The 21748-nt window shown below is 34.6% G+C and overlaps 1 protein-coding gene across 1 annotated transcript in view; it reads right to left on the bottom strand.

The window, feature by feature from the left end:
* Uggt2 (UDP-glucose glycoprotein glucosyltransferase 2) overlaps positions 1-21748 on the bottom strand; it is a 190036-nt gene that overhangs the window by 124743 nt on the left and 43545 nt on the right. The window contains 6 exon segments of the mRNA XM_047554270.1: positions 3368-3499; positions 5894-6029; positions 6539-6624; positions 7433-7552; positions 16172-16322; positions 21323-21414. Of these exon segments, the coding sequence (XP_047410226.1) occupies positions 3368-3499; positions 5894-6029; positions 6539-6624; positions 7433-7552; positions 16172-16322; positions 21323-21414 (717 nt within the window).

Genomic DNA, 21748 nt, shown 5'->3' with positions numbered 1-21748 from the left:
AAAAAGCAGTGAGGCATGCTGATCTTCAAAAGAGACAGTAACATTTATTTGTAACAAAACTTACGTGCATTAACCTAATTTATTTTTACATTCATTCACTCAATAAACATTTATTAGATCATGCCACCAGCAACTGCGATAGACCCAGTTAAAACAGAGCTCAAAGTCTTTCCTATGGGTTTCAATACCAAAAGCAAAATAGTTACATCAAGGTTCCAAGAAGGTCCAGAAAAGCAGCATCTAACCAAGCTTGAAAATGGAAAGTTATCACAAAAGCCTCTGTAGGACAGTGACACTGAAAGCTTTAAGGGGTGAACAAGTTTGGAAGATAAAAACGGAGAAATAGATTCCAAGAAAAAGACAGCACAACAGGACTAGAAGGGAGTGAGAATAGGGCATATTTAGGCAATGGCAAGTGAATATAGGTGTGATATGAGAGGGAAGAGCTGTTGGATAATGCAATCAGAGGTCAGATTGTGAAGGTCCTCAATAGTCAGATTTATTTTACAAATGATTAAGTCATTCAACAACTTCTTTAATATTCAATATTAAATATTATGATTATTATTATAGTCAGCATTCTCAAAGAATAGTCTAAGAAGCTACAAGTTGAATATTCCTTATCTGAAATCAGAAACAGAAGTATTTTGATTTTGGAATATCTTCATAGACTTTACCAATTGAGCATCCTTAATCCAAAAACCTGAACTTATAGGAATTCACAAAACTTAGAATATTTTTGAACAAGTTTCAGACTTTGGAGCACTTCAGAGATCAGATTAGAGATGCTCAACTTGTACTATTACATCCATTTTACACATGATAAAACAGATACAGAGAGATTAAATCACTTCCATTTGCCAAAGCTACTATATTTTAGAACCAGAATTTGTACTCATGTCTGTCTAACCAACAGTCTAAACTGTTAACCACAGTACTATACTCCCCTTCTGAATTTGCTAGCCACCTGCTATGCACTGGGCTTATGAATTTATATAAAAGTCATGTAAACTCTATCCTAAAAAACTTATAGTTTAATAGAGGAAGAGATGAATACATTAAAAACAAGTGTGAACATGTATCTAGGAGTATCAATGGGTTATTGTTAATGCTATCCAGGAATGGAGTTTGTGGTAAACAATGATTGATTTGATTATTTTAAAAAGAACACAATAGCAACAATGTACAGGAGGATCATACACTAGAGATTGGGTTGGAAGCTACTGCAGTAGTATGGGAAAGAAAATATCAAGAGCCAGAACAAAAATTAGTGGCAATAAATGGGTAAGGAGATAATGATGAAATGTATGAAATATTTAATAGGTGGAACTGACCCAACTTAATGACCTATTTTTTTGGATGATATGAGGGAAAGTATGTAGTTTAGGATGACTACAGGCTTTCAGCATAGGTGGTCTAGGGGAATGGTGATGCTATCTACCCTCTATGATAAGGCATAAAGAAGGAAAGTAAGTTTGAGGTAATAAGGAGGATGATGGGTTTTATTTTAGATGCTTGGGGAAAAACATTTAGGTTAGCTGATTGCATGGGTTTGGACCTTAAGAAAGATGTCCCTGCTAGAAATACAAGTCCTCTTTCTGATCCTACTCCATGACTTCCAATTAGGCAACCTATCCATTCAAAAGCTTTAATTACCACAAATAAGCCAGTAATAAATTTTGTACTTTCAGTCCACACCTTACTTCTGAGCCTCAGACACTATCCAAGTTCTTATTTCACATCTCTGCTGGAAGTCTCACAGGGACCTCAAGTATCTACAAATCTGTTTCTCCTTCTCCACTCCTTTCCATCTTGGTAATAGCATCTTATCTCTTCAGGTCAGCTATTCAAATGAACCTTGGGAACCATTCTTAATAATTTCTCAACTTCTCTCTAACCTACTCAATCCAGCAGCAGGCACTGGATTATACATGCTAAATAACTTGAACATGTCCATATTCTTCTGCCTCTAATCCTTCCAAGGTTTACTTCCTCACCTTATTATGACTCTCTTCTGTGTTTCTTAATCTGTATCATCTGTACACTCCTACCCTTCAACATGCATACTCAACAATGGAGAAAGTGCTTTCAAACAAATGCAGGCCACTGTCACTTCACTGTGACATCTGTGACTGATAGCTTTCATGGTTTTCACTGTTGCCAAGGTCTTCTACTGTTTTGAGTGTACATTAAACACAGCTGGATAACTCAATTCATGTGTTTCATATCTGAGGATTCAACCAAATGTAGATCAAAAACATTGTGCCTGTACTGAAAATGTACAGACTTTTTATTCTTATCATTATTCTCTAATACAGTATAACAAGAATTTACATATTATTAATATTATATTAGATAATGTAAGTAATGTACAGGTAAGTATATGGGAGGATTGTTGCAGGGTATATGAAACTAGTATTCCATTTTATGTAACTGAGTTGGATGTCCATGAATTTTGGTATCCATGGGGGATCCTGAAACCAATTCCCCATGGATACCAAGGATCAACTTATTGTTTATAAGACACTGTACAACTGTGTCCCTTATGTACCTTCTCCAGCTTATCTTCTGAATATTCCCTCATACACAAATGCAACACACACCTGCAATCTATATAGTAGCAACACCAGCTTCTCTTAGTTCCCTCACAACTCCGGACCTCCTAACATTTCTGTCTGGAATGTAAATCTCTTACCACTTACTTATACTCTTGTCCAACTCTTTTCTCTTGCTCAGGGACTCAGCTTAAACATCACTTATTCTAAAGAATATTCCTTAGCCTTAGCTCTTAAGACTGTTTCTTTCATCTAATGTATTGCACATTTGGTGGGGTTCTTCCAATGAAGTCATGTCCATCAATTTAAAAAATTCTTTGTGCTATTTCTATTTTCTCTTTGTGAATTTGTGTTGCTGCCTTTGTTTTTTCTGTTCTTTCAGAATCATCTGGCTCAGTCTCAATTATTTACCTTTTATTTAAATTGACAAAAATTGTATGCTTATGGTATAAAATATGATGTTTTGACATGTATATATTGTGGAATGGCTAATTAATAAATGCATTCTTCAAATACTTACCATTTGTTTTTGTGGTGAGAGGGACTTAAAAGCTTTTTAAGTAATTTTTCAAGTACACATTATTGATATCCATTTTAGTTACCATAATGTATAACAGATTTCTTAAACCTATTCCTCTGGTCTAACTGAAATTTCATTTCCTTTGACAATCCTCTCACCCTCTAGTAAAATGGTAACCACCATTTTACTCTCTGTTCCTGTGAGTTCCACTGCTTGAGGTTCCGTGTATAAGATCATGGGATAGTTGTCTGTGTGCCTGGTTAATTTTATTTAACATAGTGTCTCAATTTACCTTTCTTTCTTCATCATATTCAGAATGAATTCCCAAAATATCCCAAACATCAGCCTGAGGATATTCATTTTGTAGAACGCTCTTCACATTGTCCACAGTGAGTATATTTTGATCCTTCACTTTTTCGTACATCTGTGGAAAAAAATAATGAATTTTTCTTTTTATAGTAATTAAATGATTTTAAAAAGATATATATGAAATATTTTTAAATGATTTACTCAGAAATGGTTTATTTACATTCCTGATTGCTCTTCAGCAAATATCTTGACTAAATTTTCTTTGTACCTACATTCTTCCCCCAGTGTCAAATGTTCTAAACGCATGTGCAGAATGCACACTGGTAGTTCTAATTTTTTCTCCTCATTTCTCCCTTTAATAAGAAGTGTTAGATCCTTTACTATGACTCAACTGCTGTTCTAGGCATGAAAAAAGAAGACCAACTTCCTCCAGGAGAGAAGGCAAATCTAAGCTGAAATGTAAACATGAATACTGAGTTAGCAAGGGTGGTTGATCCCATTGCTTTTGGCCTGTGGTGAGGCAGTATATCATGGCAGGAGCATAAGGGTAAGCATAAGGAGCATAAGGAGCATTCACCTCATAGCAGCCAGGAAGTGAAGAGATACTGGAAGGGGCCATATCCCCAATTTCCCTTCAAGGGTATGCCTGCAATGACCTAAGACCTTCCCCTATGCCCAAACTTTTAGGCCCACATGCTGGGGACTAAGTATTTACAACATATGGACTTTAGGGGATATCCCAGATCCAAACCACAGCATACTACCTTTTCTGTAATTCTGTTTCACATTACAGTAATTACCATATATTTTTATTACAATTTTAGTCTTTATAGTTCTTCTCACTCCTGATAAAGCAATTTGCTCATGGAAAGCAATCAAAAATGTTTTAAAAGAGATTTTATAACTCACGTATTTTCTTAAAACTTGCATTTTGTTAAAATTATTCTAAATTAGAGAAGTTAAATCATCTTAAGGACACACTTGGCTCAATGCAATTTCTCTATGGAATTTTAAGAAGTCAAAATTCTGATGGCACAAACAAAAATTTTTTTAGTTGTCAATTGACTTTTATTTATCTATATACAGTGCTGAGAATCAAATCCAGTGCTTCACATATGCTAGGCAAGTACGTTACCACTGAGCCATAACCCTAGCCCATAAGAAACAGAAAATTTGAGTTGACTACCAAGATTCTCACATGTCAGTGGAGCCTCTAACTATTCCTTCCTCATTTATTTCCCTCCTCTTCCTCCTAGTTAAGTGTAACATATAAGCTGTACCACCCATTTAATTATTCTCTCATGCTTTGTGTGAAACCTATGGTTTCACGTGTAATTTGGCTTTCCGAAAGATTATAATAGCACTTTGCTAAACATCACAGCAGATAATTCAAAAGGCAAGTGATATGCCATCAGCTTCAAATTAATATCCAATAAAATGCTTACAAAATAGATATTTGATATTGGTAATTAAGATTACTTATATAAAGATAATTTATAAATGTCTTCAAGATCCTCGATTTTGAATATCATATAGATGCTTGTGTAATGAAATAGTTGTCTCTTAATAAAAGATATAAGTCAAATTGATTACGTCCTTTACAATCTCTTAGTTGGTAAGTTAGTAAAACTAATAAAGATATAAAACTGACACACATTTCATGGCAGCATTTTATAAACTATACTACAAAATAATTGACATGTAGATAGTTTCTATGCTATAGGACAGTGAAGGTACTTAGTGATTTCTCTGGGAGCTGCAGAAGTAGGGTAGGAAACGTATACACTTTAGAAATTTCCATTTGAAGAAGAGTCATTGCTTATTATAAAACTGGTTGACAAGCTAATGACCAATGAATATTAAAGTTAATACAAATTATTTTCAAGCTATAAATTGACTCTTCTTAATAATATTGCTTTTTAATGCATTTATTTTTCCAAGATGAGCTGTAATAATTTTAAGGCCTCAATAATGAAATAATCTATTATGCTATTCTTTCCTTATCAGGCTCATACCAATTTATGACTTTTCTTATACAATCTCTTTGGCAGACTCAGTATCAATCTTCCCTTTTTCACAAAATTTGCTGTTACTAAGTAATCTCTTCTTACTTAGAAATTGTCTAGAAGTATCAATATACTTTATCACATGGAATATTTATCTTTCCAATAATCTCTACATTAATGATTTTATTCAGAAACTAGTTCAACAATTCCTCAAATAATCATTTTTTATTATGTTTTCCTCTAATATATATAAAAATTTTAAAGGCTAGGTAAACTTAAGAAAATTAATATATTTTGGCAGAGCCTCAGTTACCTAATTTATGTACAATATTTTTATGTACCTAATTTATTACAATATTATGTACTTCCACAGAGAGTCGCAGGAATTAAATTTATCATCTGTATTAATTCTCAGTTTTCATGAATTTGAAGTGTTCTAATAATTATACTAATGTAAGAAAAGTATACATTCTAAAGAATTTTTATTTGGTGCATTAACTCACAAGTACTATGGAATAAAATGCTTCTGATAAACCACTTTCTTCTGCAATATAGTTGAAAGCTCTCCAAAGAGCAACTCCAGCATCATTTGTTCCATCAACTTCATCATCTGTATTAAGAATGAACACAAAGCCAATTCTGGGAAAACAAGATGAATAAGCAATGTCACAACTACCTCTTGAACTAAAATAAACTACTATTTAAAAATATTGGGCTTTAACCTCTAAATGGAAGAAATGCATTAGTAGATAAGGGAAAAAGGAATATTATTGGAAAAGTCTGATTGTCACGTCTACCACCCAAATTCCCAAAGCTACTGAACTCCTGTAAAATGTCAGATCCTCGGCTGGTGGCATCAAAAAACACTTTTTTCCTGGCAAAATAAAAGGTAAATATATTCAACACAATTGCACAAAGATGATCAGATTATTCTCTTGGGAAGGTGACAAGGTAAATGAGATTATTAGGTAGCTTTGATTAAAAGAGTCTATTGTAAGAGTATATCACACTTCACAACAAAGCCATGCTGTGCCAGGCATGGGAGCTACCTGTTGTTTTGAATTCCACATTAATATTCTGTGTAACATATTGTAAACATCGCTGTATATCCTTCAACTGACAATCTAATAACATAAATTTACAATTACCGAAGAGGAACTTCATTGTAATAGAAAAGTTCGGCAACTTTTATAAAATCCAAGGTATATTCTTGAGCAGGATCAATAAACAGAACCTACAAGGAAGAAATTATATAATCACTACTTTAATACTTCTGAATTTCCAAAAATTTCAAATTAAGTCTGATTTTTATAGCTTAAAGTATGAAATTCAAAGTATAACTGTTAAAGAAATTTCTAGCAATTCTAAAGAATTTTGAGGACTATATAAGAATTTCACCATTTATGAAATATTTCTAAATCTTCACATCCAAATATAATTACATATGGAATTAATTATGAGATTACTCATCTTTTTTGGAAGTACAACATAGTTTTCATATGAAGTCAGATACCTTATTCCAAACATTCACAGATTTTGAGAAATAATTTTTTTAAAAAAAGAATCAGAAATTAAATTTCTACAAAAAATAGCATTAACATATCTTCCTGCTCAAGATTCTTATGGGAAATAAGATATTCACTTCCTATGTAAAAATCTAAGGGTAGAGCCCTAAGGTTTTTTCCCCATGTTTCAAAGTTCCAATAAGGATGAACCTATATGCATAGATCAAGACATGGTATTTATATATTTTTCTCTAAAACAGACTAAACTTTAATCATTAGTGCTTTGTAATATAAGAAAAATTCTATCATATTCCTTTGAGCAAATGTAACAATATTTCTGTAATAAAACTTCATGAGGACTAAATAAGAGGCAGATTATGTGACATTACTAGCTTTGGATACCCAGTCAGTCACACCACCTGAAGCCTGTTGCATCAGGCAAATACTTCCACAACTGAGATACCTACATACCAACAGAAGGGTAACTCAAAAAGAATTTTTATAAGCTACATATTGCCATCAAAATATAAAACTCACCAAATTGTGAAAATTACGCCCTATGGAAGGTATAGTTCCAGGTAATACTGGCTTCAGAAGCTCCTGGCAACTTGTAGGCCATGTAACATATAAGTCATCATTTTCTAAGTCATTAATCCACTAGAAAAGAATCCAAAAGTCTCTGAAAGCTATATAAACACTTAAATAATTCTCAAAGTCAGTTTTATTATATCAAATGACAAGTAAAAACACAATTTCCTATATTTGATTAAATATAAAAATCCAGTTCAATATCCTCTAAATTAAGGATCACGTTATATACATTATATTTCTATAGCTTTTTACATTAAACTTTCCCTTAAAAATTGATTCCTTTCACATTTTCATCTCACAAAACTATAAAAATTTAAGTGAGATGAATATTCAGTCTTAATTATCAGTAGTAAATAAGGCACTCAATATTCAGTCTTAATTATCAGTAGTAAATAAGGCACTCCACCTACCCTTTTCTTAAGGGGTTAGGCACAAGGAAAATAAAATGGCTTACAGAAGTTAAATTATAATCAACACCTTAGATGTAGTAGTTTGTATTAGACCAGCTGTCCTAATAGCTGAAGAAAACATACTGGCCATGGTTTAGGAACATGTGGTGGGGGCACTAAGCAACATGCCCAAAGCAGGGGGGCATAAGTGCAAGTTCTGCTTTCACCTCAATTTTACCCTGGGATGCATTTTTAAAATGGCAGCTTAGAAGCACAGAGTTCAAACAGACAGGGACAATTGCACTGGGCTGAAAAGCAGAAGTTAAAGTTAAGGCTGTCACACTACTGGGATCTGAAGGGGGAAAACAGAAATCTGAGAGAAGACCAAAAACATCTCCACAGAGTCTTCTGAAATCATTTGCCGACTTCTAACCTGCACTGACAACACTCTCCAAAAAGCCAGAAGAAAAGGGAAACCAAGAGGTTGAAGCCAGAGCATTATATGGCACTGAGAAGACAGAGGCCAAACTGGAGTTCATGTGTTAAACACCACAGATTTTCATTTGAGATTGGTAAGGGCCAGATGTGAGAAGAAAGACAAAACAGAAGAGCACTCACAAAGCCTAAAAATAAGTCTCATCTGAGGTAAGTAAGCATCCGATATTCTATATTCAGGCTGCCAAAGAAAACCTTAATTTTTGCTTCTATAGTTTTTTGTCAATTTCTGGCTTTTACCAAGAATGGTCAGATAAAAACCGACTTATTTATATGTGTATATATACATGTGTATGCGTATGTATATGTATTTTTCTTTTGCTTTTTTTTTGGAGATGAGGTATCCCTGTGTTGCATGGTCTAACTTTGAAGTCCTAGGGTCAAGTGATCTTCCTGCCTCTGCCACCCAAGGATCTGGGACTATAGATCAAACATCACTATACCCCAGTCTGATTAATATATATTTTTTAAGGAAGAATCAAAGGGGTAATTGAGAATTTAGAAATGTAACATGTAGACTGGGGGTGGAGCACAATGGTGAAGTATGTGCTTTTCAGGCACAAGGATCTGGGTTCAATTATCAGCATCAACAAAACAAATGCAACCAGGCGCAGTAGTGCATGCCTGTAATCCCAGTGACTGGGGAAATTGAGGCAGGAGGATCGCAAGTTCAAAGACAGCCTTGGCAACTTAGTGAGGCTCTAAGCAATTCAGCAAGACCCTGTCTCTAAATAAAATATTAAAAAGGGCTGGGGATAAGGCTCAGTGGTTAAACACCTCTGGGTTCAATTTCTGGTACCAAATCAAAGCAAACAAACAAAAACCCACAATTTTTATAATTATGAACTATATGAGTTTATTAAGGGAGTTCAATTGCAGACCGGACATAGGAGGAAAAAAAAGACTAGTAAACTGGATAACAAGTCAATAGCACCTACATCAACTAAAGTACACAAAAAAAGAAATAATACATAAACTCAGTTTGAGTAATCAGAGGTGACAGCCTGATCCATCCTGGAAAATTCCCTGAGACGATGCTGAAAACCACCTGGAACAGGCCATCTCACAGAGACTATTCAGTACCAAACGGTGTTGATTTAGACCAACTGGACCTTCTCTTTGGTCTCAGGTAAATATGTAGAAGCAGCAACAACAAGGAAGTAAAACCTCACAAAAGTTGAAGAACTGGCACTAATTCCATTAGTTCTGTTGGTCGTAACTCTGGTCAACACCACCCACTGAGTTACCAAGACACTGAATAAAAGGAAGAGAAAAATTGCTTATAAATTAGAAAGTATTAGGATGATCTCCTCAGTGTTCAAGGGAAAAACAAATTAACATAAAACTGGTCTCGTATTAGTGCATGACTCTTTTGGGGAGTAAGAAAGAACCTAAAATACCATGTGTTCTGAATTTTCTTTAGAGAGTGATATCAGGTAAGATGACTAAGAGATTTCAAATCTTCATCCTCTAAAAGCAATGAAAAATTGGCAAGTATGTAGGATTAACTTCTATCAAAAACGTGAAAACCAACAGAAGCTTGTAGCAAATTCAAGGGTGCTTATTTATGAAAAGTAGCTGAATTTTAGAAAAAGTGAGACGTGAGGTGATGTAATTAATTTTATCCCCATTCCATGCTCTTAGGTTCATTAGTAACCTTGACAATAACAGCTTGCATTTCCAATACTGAAACTGGAGGGAGCAGGATGAACTTCACTCTGAAATAAATGTAATTACCTCTTTCGAATTGTCTGATGACTGCCTAGAGAATCTGCTTAAAAGGCCTATCTGTCTACACCTTGCCTAACTCATGACTTACCTAGTTGTGAAAAAGATGCTACCTCAATTTGTGAAAACATTTATAGACAGCAAATGTTTTAGTCACTACTGCCTGAGGCTGTAGAAAACAATTGGGACAAGCAACAGACTAACCAAAAAGCTAGTGAGGAAACATTGGGGACTACTTTGGGAAATAAACTGAAAATTTCTGGCATATTCCTTGAAATCTTGAAAGCCATATGCATGCCCTGGGATTTGTTCATACTTGGGTACAACCTGAGAAAGCCCTCTTTCCACTGGCTGACTTTGATCCTCTATTAGGGCATGAAGTGGGAGTTAAAGCAAATATATAAACTCCTGACTGAATGTTAAATGTGTGCCCTTCCCCTTCTTCTCACCTGCTATACACAAAGCCCCTCAAAGACTGGAGGTTTCCTAGTTCCAGAAATTTAAATTAATCTCTAATTGTTAGCAGGTCACTAAGTTAATATAACAGATAATACAAGCAGAGACTTCAATATCCCATTTTTTTTGGGGGGGGGTACCAGGTATTGAACTCAGGGGCACTGAACCACTGAGTCACAGCCACAGTCCTATTTTGTATTTTATTTAGAGGCAGGATCTTACTGAGTTGCTGGGGCTGGCTTTGAACTCACGATCCTCCTGTCTTAGTCTCCCAACAATCCCACTTTTAAAAACAGAAAGAACTAGAGAGAAAGGAAACAAGATTTGAATAATGCTAAAACTGACAGGCAACAACAGAATATTTTATCCAACACCAGAGTACATATTCTTCTCCAGTGCTCATTTTCTGGAATAGATGATTTGCTAGAACAGTCTTAATAAATGCAAAAGACTGAAGCCATACGGGGTAGCTCGCTGACCACAATGAAATAAATTAAAAATCTTACTAAGTAAGAAATTTAGAGAATTTACAAATATGTGGAAACTAGACAATATAATCTTAAGCAATGGGTGAAAGAAAAAAAAATCAGGGAAATAAGAAAACACTGAGGAACTGAAAAAACTTAAGGAACTCCTCTAAAAAAAGGCAATGCCCAGAGGAAATTTATAGTTGTAAATGCCTACAAGAAAAACTCTCAAAATAAATTTCCACCTTAAGAAACTTGAAGAGTAAAACTAAATGCAAAAAAGAAATAATATGGATTGATGACAAAAGAGAAAAGCAAAACAGAAATGCAAAGGAAACTAAGTTGTTCAACAATAAAATTGACAATAGTTTAGGTAGACCAAAACAGAGAAAAAAAGACTCAAAAAACTAAAATCCATAATTAAACCCAAATAAATACAATTTTCTCATACTAGACAAAGGTTCCAAAAATATGCAATGGAGAAAAGATAGCCTCTTCAACAAATGGTGCTGGGAAAACTGGAAATCCATATGCAATAGAATGAAATTAAACCCCTATCTCTCACCCTGCACAAAACTCAACTCAAAATGAATCAAGGACCTCGGAATCAGACCAGAGACCCTGCATCTTATAGAAGAAAAAGTAGGTCCAAATCTTCAACTTGTTGGCTTAGGATCAGACTTCCTTAACAGGACTCCCATAGCACAAGAAATAAAAGCAAGAATCAATAACTGGGATAGATTCAAACTAAAAAGCTTTCTCTCAGAAAAGGAAACTATCAGCAATGTGAAGAGAGAGCCTACAGAGTGGGAGAATATCTTTGCCAACCATACTTCAGATAGAGCGCTAATTTCCAGAATCTATAAAGAACTCAAAAAACTCTACACCAAGAATACAAATAATCCAATCAACAAATGGGCTAAGGAAATGAACAGACACTTCACAGAAGAAGATGTACAAGTAATCAACAGATATATGAAAAAATGTTCAACATCCCTAGTAATAAGGGAAATGCAAATCAAAACTACCCTAATATTTCATCTAACCCCAATTAGAATGGAGATTATCAAGAACACAAGCAACAATAGGTGTTGGCGAGGATGTGGTGAAAAAGGAACACTCATACATTGCTGGTGGGGTTGCAAATTAGTGCAGCCATTCTGGAAAGCAGTGTGGAGATTCCTCAGAAAGCTTGGAATGGAACCACCATTTGACCCAGCTATCCCACTCCTTGGCCTATACCCAAAGGACTTAAAATCAGCATACTACAGAGATACAGCCACATCAATGTTCATTGCTGCTCAATTCACCATAGCCAGATTGTGGAACCAACCTAGATGTCCTTCAGTTGATGAATGGATAAAGAAACTGTGGCATATATACACAATGGAATATTACTCCGCAATGAAGAATGATAAAATTATGGCATTTGCAGGCAAATGGATGAAATTGGAGTAATATCATGCTAAGTGAGATAAGCCAATCTCAAAAAACTAAAGGACGAATGATCTTGCCGATAAGCGGATGAGGACATATAATGGGGGGTGGGAGGGGTTAGCATTAGGTTTAGGGTTAGGTTTAGGGTTAGGGATAAGGAGAGCGGTAAGAATGAAGGAAAGAAGGACTGTAGAGAGGGAAAAGAGGGGTGGGAGGGGTGGGGGGGAATGGAAAAAAATAATCAAACATCATTGCCCTATGTAAATGTATGATTACACAAATGGTATGCCTTGACTCTATGTACAAATAGAGAAACAACATGTATCTCATTTGTATACAATAAAAAAAAGAAACATAATTAAAGAGGATGAGGTTTTACACTTGTACCAACCTTACAGAAATGAAAAGAATAATATTATTATGAGCTATATACTAACAAATTGGATTATTTAATAAACAAATTCCAAGAAACACAAATCACTCCCAAAACTGACTCAAAAATAGGACATCTAGGGCTGGGGTATAGTAGAGTGGTAAAGGGCTTGCCTAGCAAGTGTAAGGCATTAGGTTTGATCCTTGGCACCACATAAAAATGAATAAATAAAGGTATTGTGTCCACCTACAACTAACAATATTTTTTTTAAAACGGGACATCTGAATGAGGTTGAACCAGTAATTAAATACCTCCCAACAAAGAAGAGTCCAGGAACAGATGATTCCACTGATGAATTCTATCAAATATTTGAAGAAACAACACCAATCCTCAAACTCTACCAAAAAAAACAGGAGAAAATACTAACTCATTCACTGAGGTCAATATTAATCTGATAGAAAAGCCAGACAGACATGAGAAAAATGTAGACAAATATCCCTTAAAATATAGACAAAAATACATGCAAAAAATAAACTGAATTCAGCAACATACAAAACAATAATTCATCACCAAATAGAATTTATCCCAAAAATTGAAGGTTAGTTAAACCAATGGAAAGCAACCAATGAAATACACCATATAAAAAGAATAAAAAAATCTCATTATCTCAACATATGCAGGAAATGCTTTTGATAAAAATCTAACTCCTTTTCATAATAAAAATAGGTACAGTGGCGCACACTTGTAATCTCAGGAAGTGGAGTCAGGAAGATTGCCAAGTTTGACGCCAGTCTCAGCAATCTAGTGAGACCCTGTCTTAAAAAATATAAAGGGCTGGGGATATAGTTCAGGGGTAGAGCACACCTGGGTTCAATTCCCTTTAACTGACCCCCAAATGCACAACACTTAAAATAGGAATAGAATACCTTAATCTGATAAAGGGAAGCTATGAAAAAAAAAATTGATAACATTCTACTTTGTTAAGACTGAAAGCTTTGACTAAAGAACAAAACAAGTTAAGGATGTCTGTTCTTGGTACTTTATTCAACACTGTAAGGAAATTCTAGTGAAATATTTGTTGAAATATTTCCACAAGTATGAAATAAACAGATTAGAAAGAAGAAAATTATCTTTATTTACAGATGAAAATCTTACACAAAGAAAACTCTAAAGAATGTTCAAAAAACTACAAGGACTAACAAACATTCAGTAACATTGCAGGATAAATATATGATATCTGTCTTATGTTTATGCACTAGCAAGAAGTTTTTACAGTTTAGTAACAGACATGAAATAAATGCTTATAATCACCAGGGAAATCAAATTCACCATGAGATATCATCACATTCCAGATAGAATGGTCATAATCAAAAAGACAAAAAATAGATGCTGGCAAGAAAGCAGAGAAAGGGAACCTAGTATATTTTTTGATGAGAGGGTAAATCAGTATAGCCATTATGGCAAATGGTATGGAATTTTCTCAAATTAACCTGTGTTCCAGCTAGTCCACTACTGGGCATGTATCCAAAGGAAACCTGCACTCCCATGTTCACTGTAGCAATGTTCACAATAGCCAAGATATGAATCAATCAAGGTGTCAATGACAGATGAATGGCTAGGTTTATTATTTAGCCATGAAAGGAGTAAAACTGTCATTTATACCCACATGGATGGAACCGGAGGACATAATGTTAAGTGAAATGTGCCAGGCACAGAAAGACAAACACTGTAGGTGTTAATTCATACATGGAAACAAAAAAAGTTGATTTCATAAAAGTAAACACAGAACAGTTGTCACTAATGTCCAAGAAAGGCGGGGGGGAAGGGATGAGAGAAGGAGGATTAACAGTTACCAAAATAGTTAAGTTCTAGTTCTATAGCATAATAGGGTAAGTGTAGTTTAAAATAATTATATGGTTTATAAACAGCTAGAAGATTCCCAACAGTTAAGTGTTTTAAAAAGAATGAAATGCTAACTATCCTGATTTGACTGGCACATATTATGTACATGGATTGAATTATTACACTGTACCCCATAAATTTGTGTAACTGTCAATTAAAAATTTTTTCAAACTAAACTAAAATCACAGGATAAATGTAAAATTTTAACTGACAAGGGATAGTTCTGACATATAATACATCCATATATGTGCATATACATGAGTGTATATGAAAAGGTTAACTCAGTAGGCCTGGGGTGCTCACACCTTACACAGTCCCAAGAAGGGTATTTTTCCTGACTGTCTCTTGGCTGGCTTCTGGGAACTGACCTCTTGGAACGCTCTGTTTTGCATGCTTAGGGTCTTGAACCATGCTGCAGCAGTTCTAACAGCTTGTCTAGAGAATTTATACAAACAATGGCATTTACAATGAACTTCTGCTTTTCTTCTGAGAGTCTGGAACTTCAGAAACTGAGGGCAGGTACAGACTGTTGTATGCCCATGTGATGGATCCCCTTTCACAACCCTGAACTTCTAGGTGTACTTGAGCTTCCTTAGATGGAAGCACCTTGCACATATTGTCACTCACAGAATTAACCTCATCCTGTACATCTGTACCAGGAGAGAACTCTTAGAAGCTTGTACCTGGTTTCTTCTGGATTTCATCCCTGCCGATTCTGTTTTGTATTCTTTTGCTCTAAAAATCTATAACTATGACTAACAACTTCTGGGCCTCCTGAGTCCTTCTGGAAAAATCACTGAACTTGAGGGTGGTTTATGAAAACATCACATAATCTGGATTGTTAAGGAAAGACTGAAGAGACTGTTTGAATTGAACTCCGAAAGAGTAGGAGGTACATGGACAAAGAAATTTCCAAGATGAGATGAGGGAGAGTGGTGGAAAGAATCTCTCAGTTAAAGAACTGAAAAGGTTGGGGGAGAACAGGCGTTTGCAGCCTGCCAATGATACTAATAACCACTTTTGTGCTTAAGCAAGGGAGGGAGATGTGATCAGATTTCTGAAAAACTTCACCCAGACTACAACATGCACAACAGAATGTTAGGAGTTCACTGCAAGTTGTTTAGGCAAGATTTTCATCATGTTAAGACAGCATTCTTAATTCCTTGGTTCTTAATCATTCAGTGTTTTATTTCTGCTGTTTTTCATGTGATTATTCTGTTTTCACACTTCCATTTTTATCTTTGAACCTAAAAGGATACTGGATAAGTGGGTATTATAAGAAGCTACAAGATAAGGGAAAATGCGTCTAATGTCTTTCCTTTCACTGAGTACACCTCCAAAATGATGACAAATTTGTTCTAAAGTCTGTCAGCATTTGGTTTTATGTGAAGCTTTAAATATATTAAAGTTTTTAGAACAAAGAATAACAAACACTTACCACTATAGAAGAATGTCGAATATCTAGTATGTAGGCAGATTCCCAAACATGTGAATTTAATTTTAAAAATTTGCTCATATTTTCCCCATTGATCCCAAGATTGCGAAGGCCATTCATCACTTTTCCTTCTAATTTCAGCATATCCAAAATACTTGATGTTCAAAAAAAAGGAAAAGTTTTATTTTGATTTGCCAAAATTAAGAATCTTTTAAAGTGTCAGACATTTCTCAAAGCATTCAAAACTAAGTTCCATTCATATTTTTTATTAATAGCAGAAAAATATATTATTAAACTCATAAAGAAATAGTTCTAATTAGTTACCCAGGATATATGCTTTTCTTTGAGGGGGTGCTAACAATCCTATTATTTAAAAGATAAGACAGAAATAATATTGTATTCTTTATCAAACTAGTGAGGATATGATTAGCCCTAAGTAAAATAAATAAGGGAAAAAGAACATTAGGTCGCCCATGAAAAATCTATGAAAGATCAGACAGACATAAAAAAATAAATGTTAGTATATAAGAAGCCCCATTAAAGTGTGTGAAAGTTCATATCTGTTTAGAATAGAAATTAATTTGTCTTATTATATATTCAGGTTGAACAACTCTAATCTGAAAATTCAAAATGCTCCAAATTCACAACTTTTGAGCACTTACATATTATGAGTAGAAAACTTCACATCTGAATTCATGTAATGGGTTGTAGTAATACTAAAAATATAGTATAAAATTATCTACAGGCTATGTGTGTAAGGTGTATGTGAACAAAAATAAACTTTCATGTTAAGACTAGGTCCCATTCCTGAGATTTCATTTTATACATGTAAACATTAAAAAAAAATCTGAAATCTGAAACACTTCTGGTCGCACGCATTTTGGAAAAGAGGTAATCGATTTGAATAATAACTCAAAAATTCTTAAACATAAAAGACTATTACTATTCAAACAATATTAATAGTAAATAACTCTACTCTCAAAAAGTTTGGGCAACGCGAATCTCTAAACTACTCTTTATCAAGCTGTATATGCCATAAAAGTGCTAAGTACTTTCTGACAAGAGCTCCTCAGAGCCTCCAAACCACCTCAGAAATCTCAGGTGATACAACTGAGGCTGACAGGCCATGTGTCCTGCCTATGGCTGCTCAGATAGTGGAGATCAGAGCAGGCCCAGAAATGCTAGAGGCAATACTTCCCTGTCTCCCCTTGTCTGTAATGGTAAGACTTGACTGTAGCATAATTGTTTTTTTAAAAAAGAAACATACACTAGGCAAGGAGGAACTCTTACTTTTTAAACCAACTGCTAAAATTCATATTTATTGTATTTAACCTAAGGGCTTTATTAAAAAAATCCAGTCACCAAAATCATTTTCCCCCTCAACAAGTGAACTGAGTAGCGTACAGTCCTCAGGGAAACTATAGAGATCCACTGGGGAGAGATTTAATACCAAAACTCTTAGTAAAGCTGTTGTGTAAATTTCAAGCTGATCTGTATGTACAACTTTGGCTTTACATTTCTGTATCCTAGACAGTTTTGACGGCAAAAAGCAAGCTTTTGACCAAGAAAAAAAAAAATCTATGGGGGCTGGAGTAGTACCTCAGTGGTAGAGTGCTTGCCTATCATGTGTAAGGTACTGGGTTTAATTCTCAGCACCACATATAAACAAATGAATAAAATAAAGGTCTATCAACATCTAAAAAAATATTTAAAAAACTATGAGGAGATGGGCGCTATAAAGAATACTAGCTTAAACATCACAAATCACCAAACTAAAAATAAGATGTAGCCTGGCTTGATAGGACAAATGAAAAATTTCACACCTGACCTTATGGGATGGGTTGTAGTAAAAACTTAGGCATGTTAAAAATATAGAAGCTCAGCATATGCTCAGAATAGGGCAGGCATGTTAAAATGTAAAATAAATTTTAAATATGTACTCATAATACATAAATATATAATAATATATAACACTATATGCTTATTTATAATTATATTTATATATTTAGTAAAAATATACTCAGGCATGCTAAAAATATAGTAGCTCACTGCTTCATGTGTGACTTCCTGAAGTCCTTAAAAGTTTTTAGTCTTAAGTTTCCTGATTTGTTAAATAAGAATTTCAGAGTACACTGCCAATGTATTTTTCATTCCAAAAATTTTGTGATGCTCACTGATCAGACCCATTTTTTTGGTATGACAGAATTTGAGTATTTCCCATGGTTGTTTTTTCTCAACTTGTTTTCAAGGAAAACCAGACACAGCACAGTACATTAGAAAGGGAATGGGATTTTGAATTCTGCCATTATTTACTATTTGTGTCTTTAGTTTTATATAAAATTGTAGTCTCAGTTTCCACATCTATTTAAAAAAGAAAAGGCAATAATCCCTTTCCAGAGTATTAGGACTGATGAACTGACTATCAGGCACACATAATAAGCATTAGTCTGTTCCTTGATCTTCCTAAGTCTTGAATTTTGGATGATTAATAAAAACTAAGTATCTAGTAAACTAGATATATCTATCAGGAAACTTATTGGATCTTACGGCTTATAAATGGCTTTTGATGCTTCCCTTTTAAACACTATGGACTTGTCTTGATGGCTTCTTCTGTGCTCGAGACAAAAGGTCAAATCTATAACTTGTTTTCTCAATCTGATCTTTGTCGACCTGTTTGACCTAGCTCCTCCTGGTTCTCCACAGTTCTCAAACAAGCCAGTGCTGTTACAACCTCCATTCCCCATTGTCCAATTTATCCTTTAAGTCCTACTTAAATAAAACACTTCCTTGAAGTTTCAAAGTTCCATCAAAAAAATAGTGTAATTCTCTGGGTTTATAAATCCTAAGCACTGTACCTAACATTTTATAAATCTTATCATACTGTTCTTATTTACTTAATATGCTCCCATCTAGACTGCAAATGCCACTTAGGCAAGACCTATTTTATCTTGTTCACCACTATATCCCCAACATGCAACAGTTCTGACAGTGTAACAGGACTTAGATACATAAACTGAATTTTAAAATTAAATTGATTTTGTAATACTGCATTTCAATACTGCTTGCATTAAAATACATATTTTGCAAGAACTCAAAGAATTCTGAGCAGAAAATTTTATTAAGATACCAAAAAAACTACCCGAGTGGTGATATCAAGACCCCTTTGTCACATCTTTCTGGTAGTGGCATTGCTCAAGTAGGAAGAGACGGGCTATCAAAATGTGATACCTAATTTGTATTAGAGTCAATTTCTCACTGGGCAAGTCTGTGACTGAGGTGACTACGAGGCAGAGATGCAGCAGTGCCTCCTTGATGGACCAGGACGGTGTGTTCTAAGGTGGAGAAACAAAGCCCTGCTTATGTCTTGCCAGTCTTTCCCCTAGTCACAGTCATGTGGTTCTTACTCTTTCAGCCTCCCTGGGAATAAGACCAATGCTGTCCTGACCCTGAGACAGAGAATTTAAGCTCCTTCTACTATTTGGGTAGCTGAGGAAGAAGGATGGGGCCAGATCTGGGACATGATATTGGTTCTCCACAATCTAGAAATTCAATTATTGACAGGGGATGGGAAAGAAACAAAATATAATTTATTTATTTCTTCCTCAAATATACAATTCTGAAGTACTAGTAGCAAAAGCAAAACTCTCCCTATGTAATGTCTCTGTAATAGAACATTTTTCTTTCTCTATTTTCCATATCATTCATTCATTCATCCTTTTTTCATTGATTTTATTCTGTATCTTGTGATCTTTTTCTGAGAACCTCTTTGATTATGTTACACTGAAAAATGTCAGAAGATACAATTACCCTCATATATTTGCTATTTCTCCTTCAAGGGAATCCCGGTTGCCATCACTAGTTATCACATCACTGGGGAACAGAACTATGGCACACATGCTGCTATTCTTTCTATGGTAATGTTTATGCAGTTACCTCAGGTTGTCAGGTCCAAGGATTCAACTAAATATAGAGAAAAGCCCTGTCTGAGATAAAAATTATAAAATTGCAATAAGTTCCAAATGAACTACCCTATTTCTATGTCTTTTTTGTATTTTTCTGTATTTCCAAACTGGTAAGAAAATGGATCTTTCAATGGAAGGAAAAAAGAATGTGGATCTGAAGAAGTCTGGTGTCAGCTTGCTGTTGGTGGGCTCAGGAGCAATCATCTCATATAGAAGCAAAACAAAAACAATTTACTAAATTCATTTTATGCTGCAAACGTTAAATTTTAAAGTAGTTTTATGCTTCTAAGAGTAAAACGAATTCCATTTTTTCTCTTCTTTTTGACTCCTAAGTTTAGATTTATGGGTGAGGGGGCCACTGACTAACAAAAGACTTCCTAATTCATTCTGCCTTAGAGCACTTCTGAAGTTTCTGACCTAAGGCACAAGGTAGCACATTCAACATTCCATAATTTCAAAGTTCCTGATAGACACAGTCCTTTAAAATACCCTTGTTGATTTCTTCCTTCTGGGAAAACACTTCATATTGTTTTCAGTTTCTTTCTGGAGGATATAAGATCCTGGCTGCTCGGTCTAGTCCCAAAGAACTTGACTGCTAAGTCAACAACCTACTTTTCACTGAAAGACAGTTTAGAATAATGGGGTAAATACAGGTCTAGCATTCACTGGAACAATTATCTCCAAGGTTTCTCTGTTTTCACATTTTAATATGCTTTGGGCTTGTATATTTTGGTAGAATATTCTACCAAAAACAATAGACTTGTGCTACACAATCAAAAACATGCACTTAAGAGGGAGGAAGAAAAAAGGAAGGAAGGATATAGGTGCCAAACTAGATAGGCAGAGTAAGTTCTACTGTTCTACAGTACAGTTGGAAGACTATAGTTGACAATAATTTACTGTGTACTTCAAAATAGCTAGAAGAGATGATTTTGAATGTTCCCAACACAAAGAAATGATAAATGTTTGAGGTTATGGAAATGCTAGCAACCCTGATTTTATTATTATACATTGGACACACATATCAAAATACTACATTTTGTATTCCGTAAATATGTACAATTATTGCCAATTAAAATTATTTAAAATGCATTTATATTTAAAGTCATTCTTGATATTTTGACATACTAAGTTCAGGAGAATTTTTATCTTTACCTAAACCATAGATTGCATTAATAATTTTAATACTTACCTAAAAGGATCATAAACATCCATGTCAACACGAAGACCATTTATAAATAGGCGAGCATCACCTGGCTGAATTTCAAATCTATCTTGGAGATACTTGAAATAAAGCAAAACAACAGTTAAACAAATGCTTCAAGACTAGTGATTTATGTCAGGGGTCACCAAACTATTTCTGTAAGAGATTGGGTAGTAAATAACTTATGCACTGCAGGATATACCGTCTCTGTTGTAACTATTTGACTTTGCCTCTGTCACACAAGAGCAGCCTTAGGCAATATGTAAACAAATGGTCATGATTATACTGTGATAAAACTCATTTACAGTAAACAGGTGGCAGGTTAAATCTAGCCTCTCCTGATCTAAGTGATGAAAATCTTGATAGGTTAGAATTCCATACCAGAACATTTTGATTTTGCAATAGATGCCATTA

This window comes from Sciurus carolinensis, chromosome 5, assembly GCF_902686445.1.
Source record: "Sciurus carolinensis chromosome 5, mSciCar1.2, whole genome shotgun sequence".
Lineage (NCBI taxonomy): Eukaryota > Metazoa > Chordata > Mammalia > Rodentia > Sciuridae > Sciurus > Sciurus carolinensis.
Note: the sequence above shows the minus strand (reverse complement) of the source record. Positions and strands in the feature narration are given on the sequence as shown.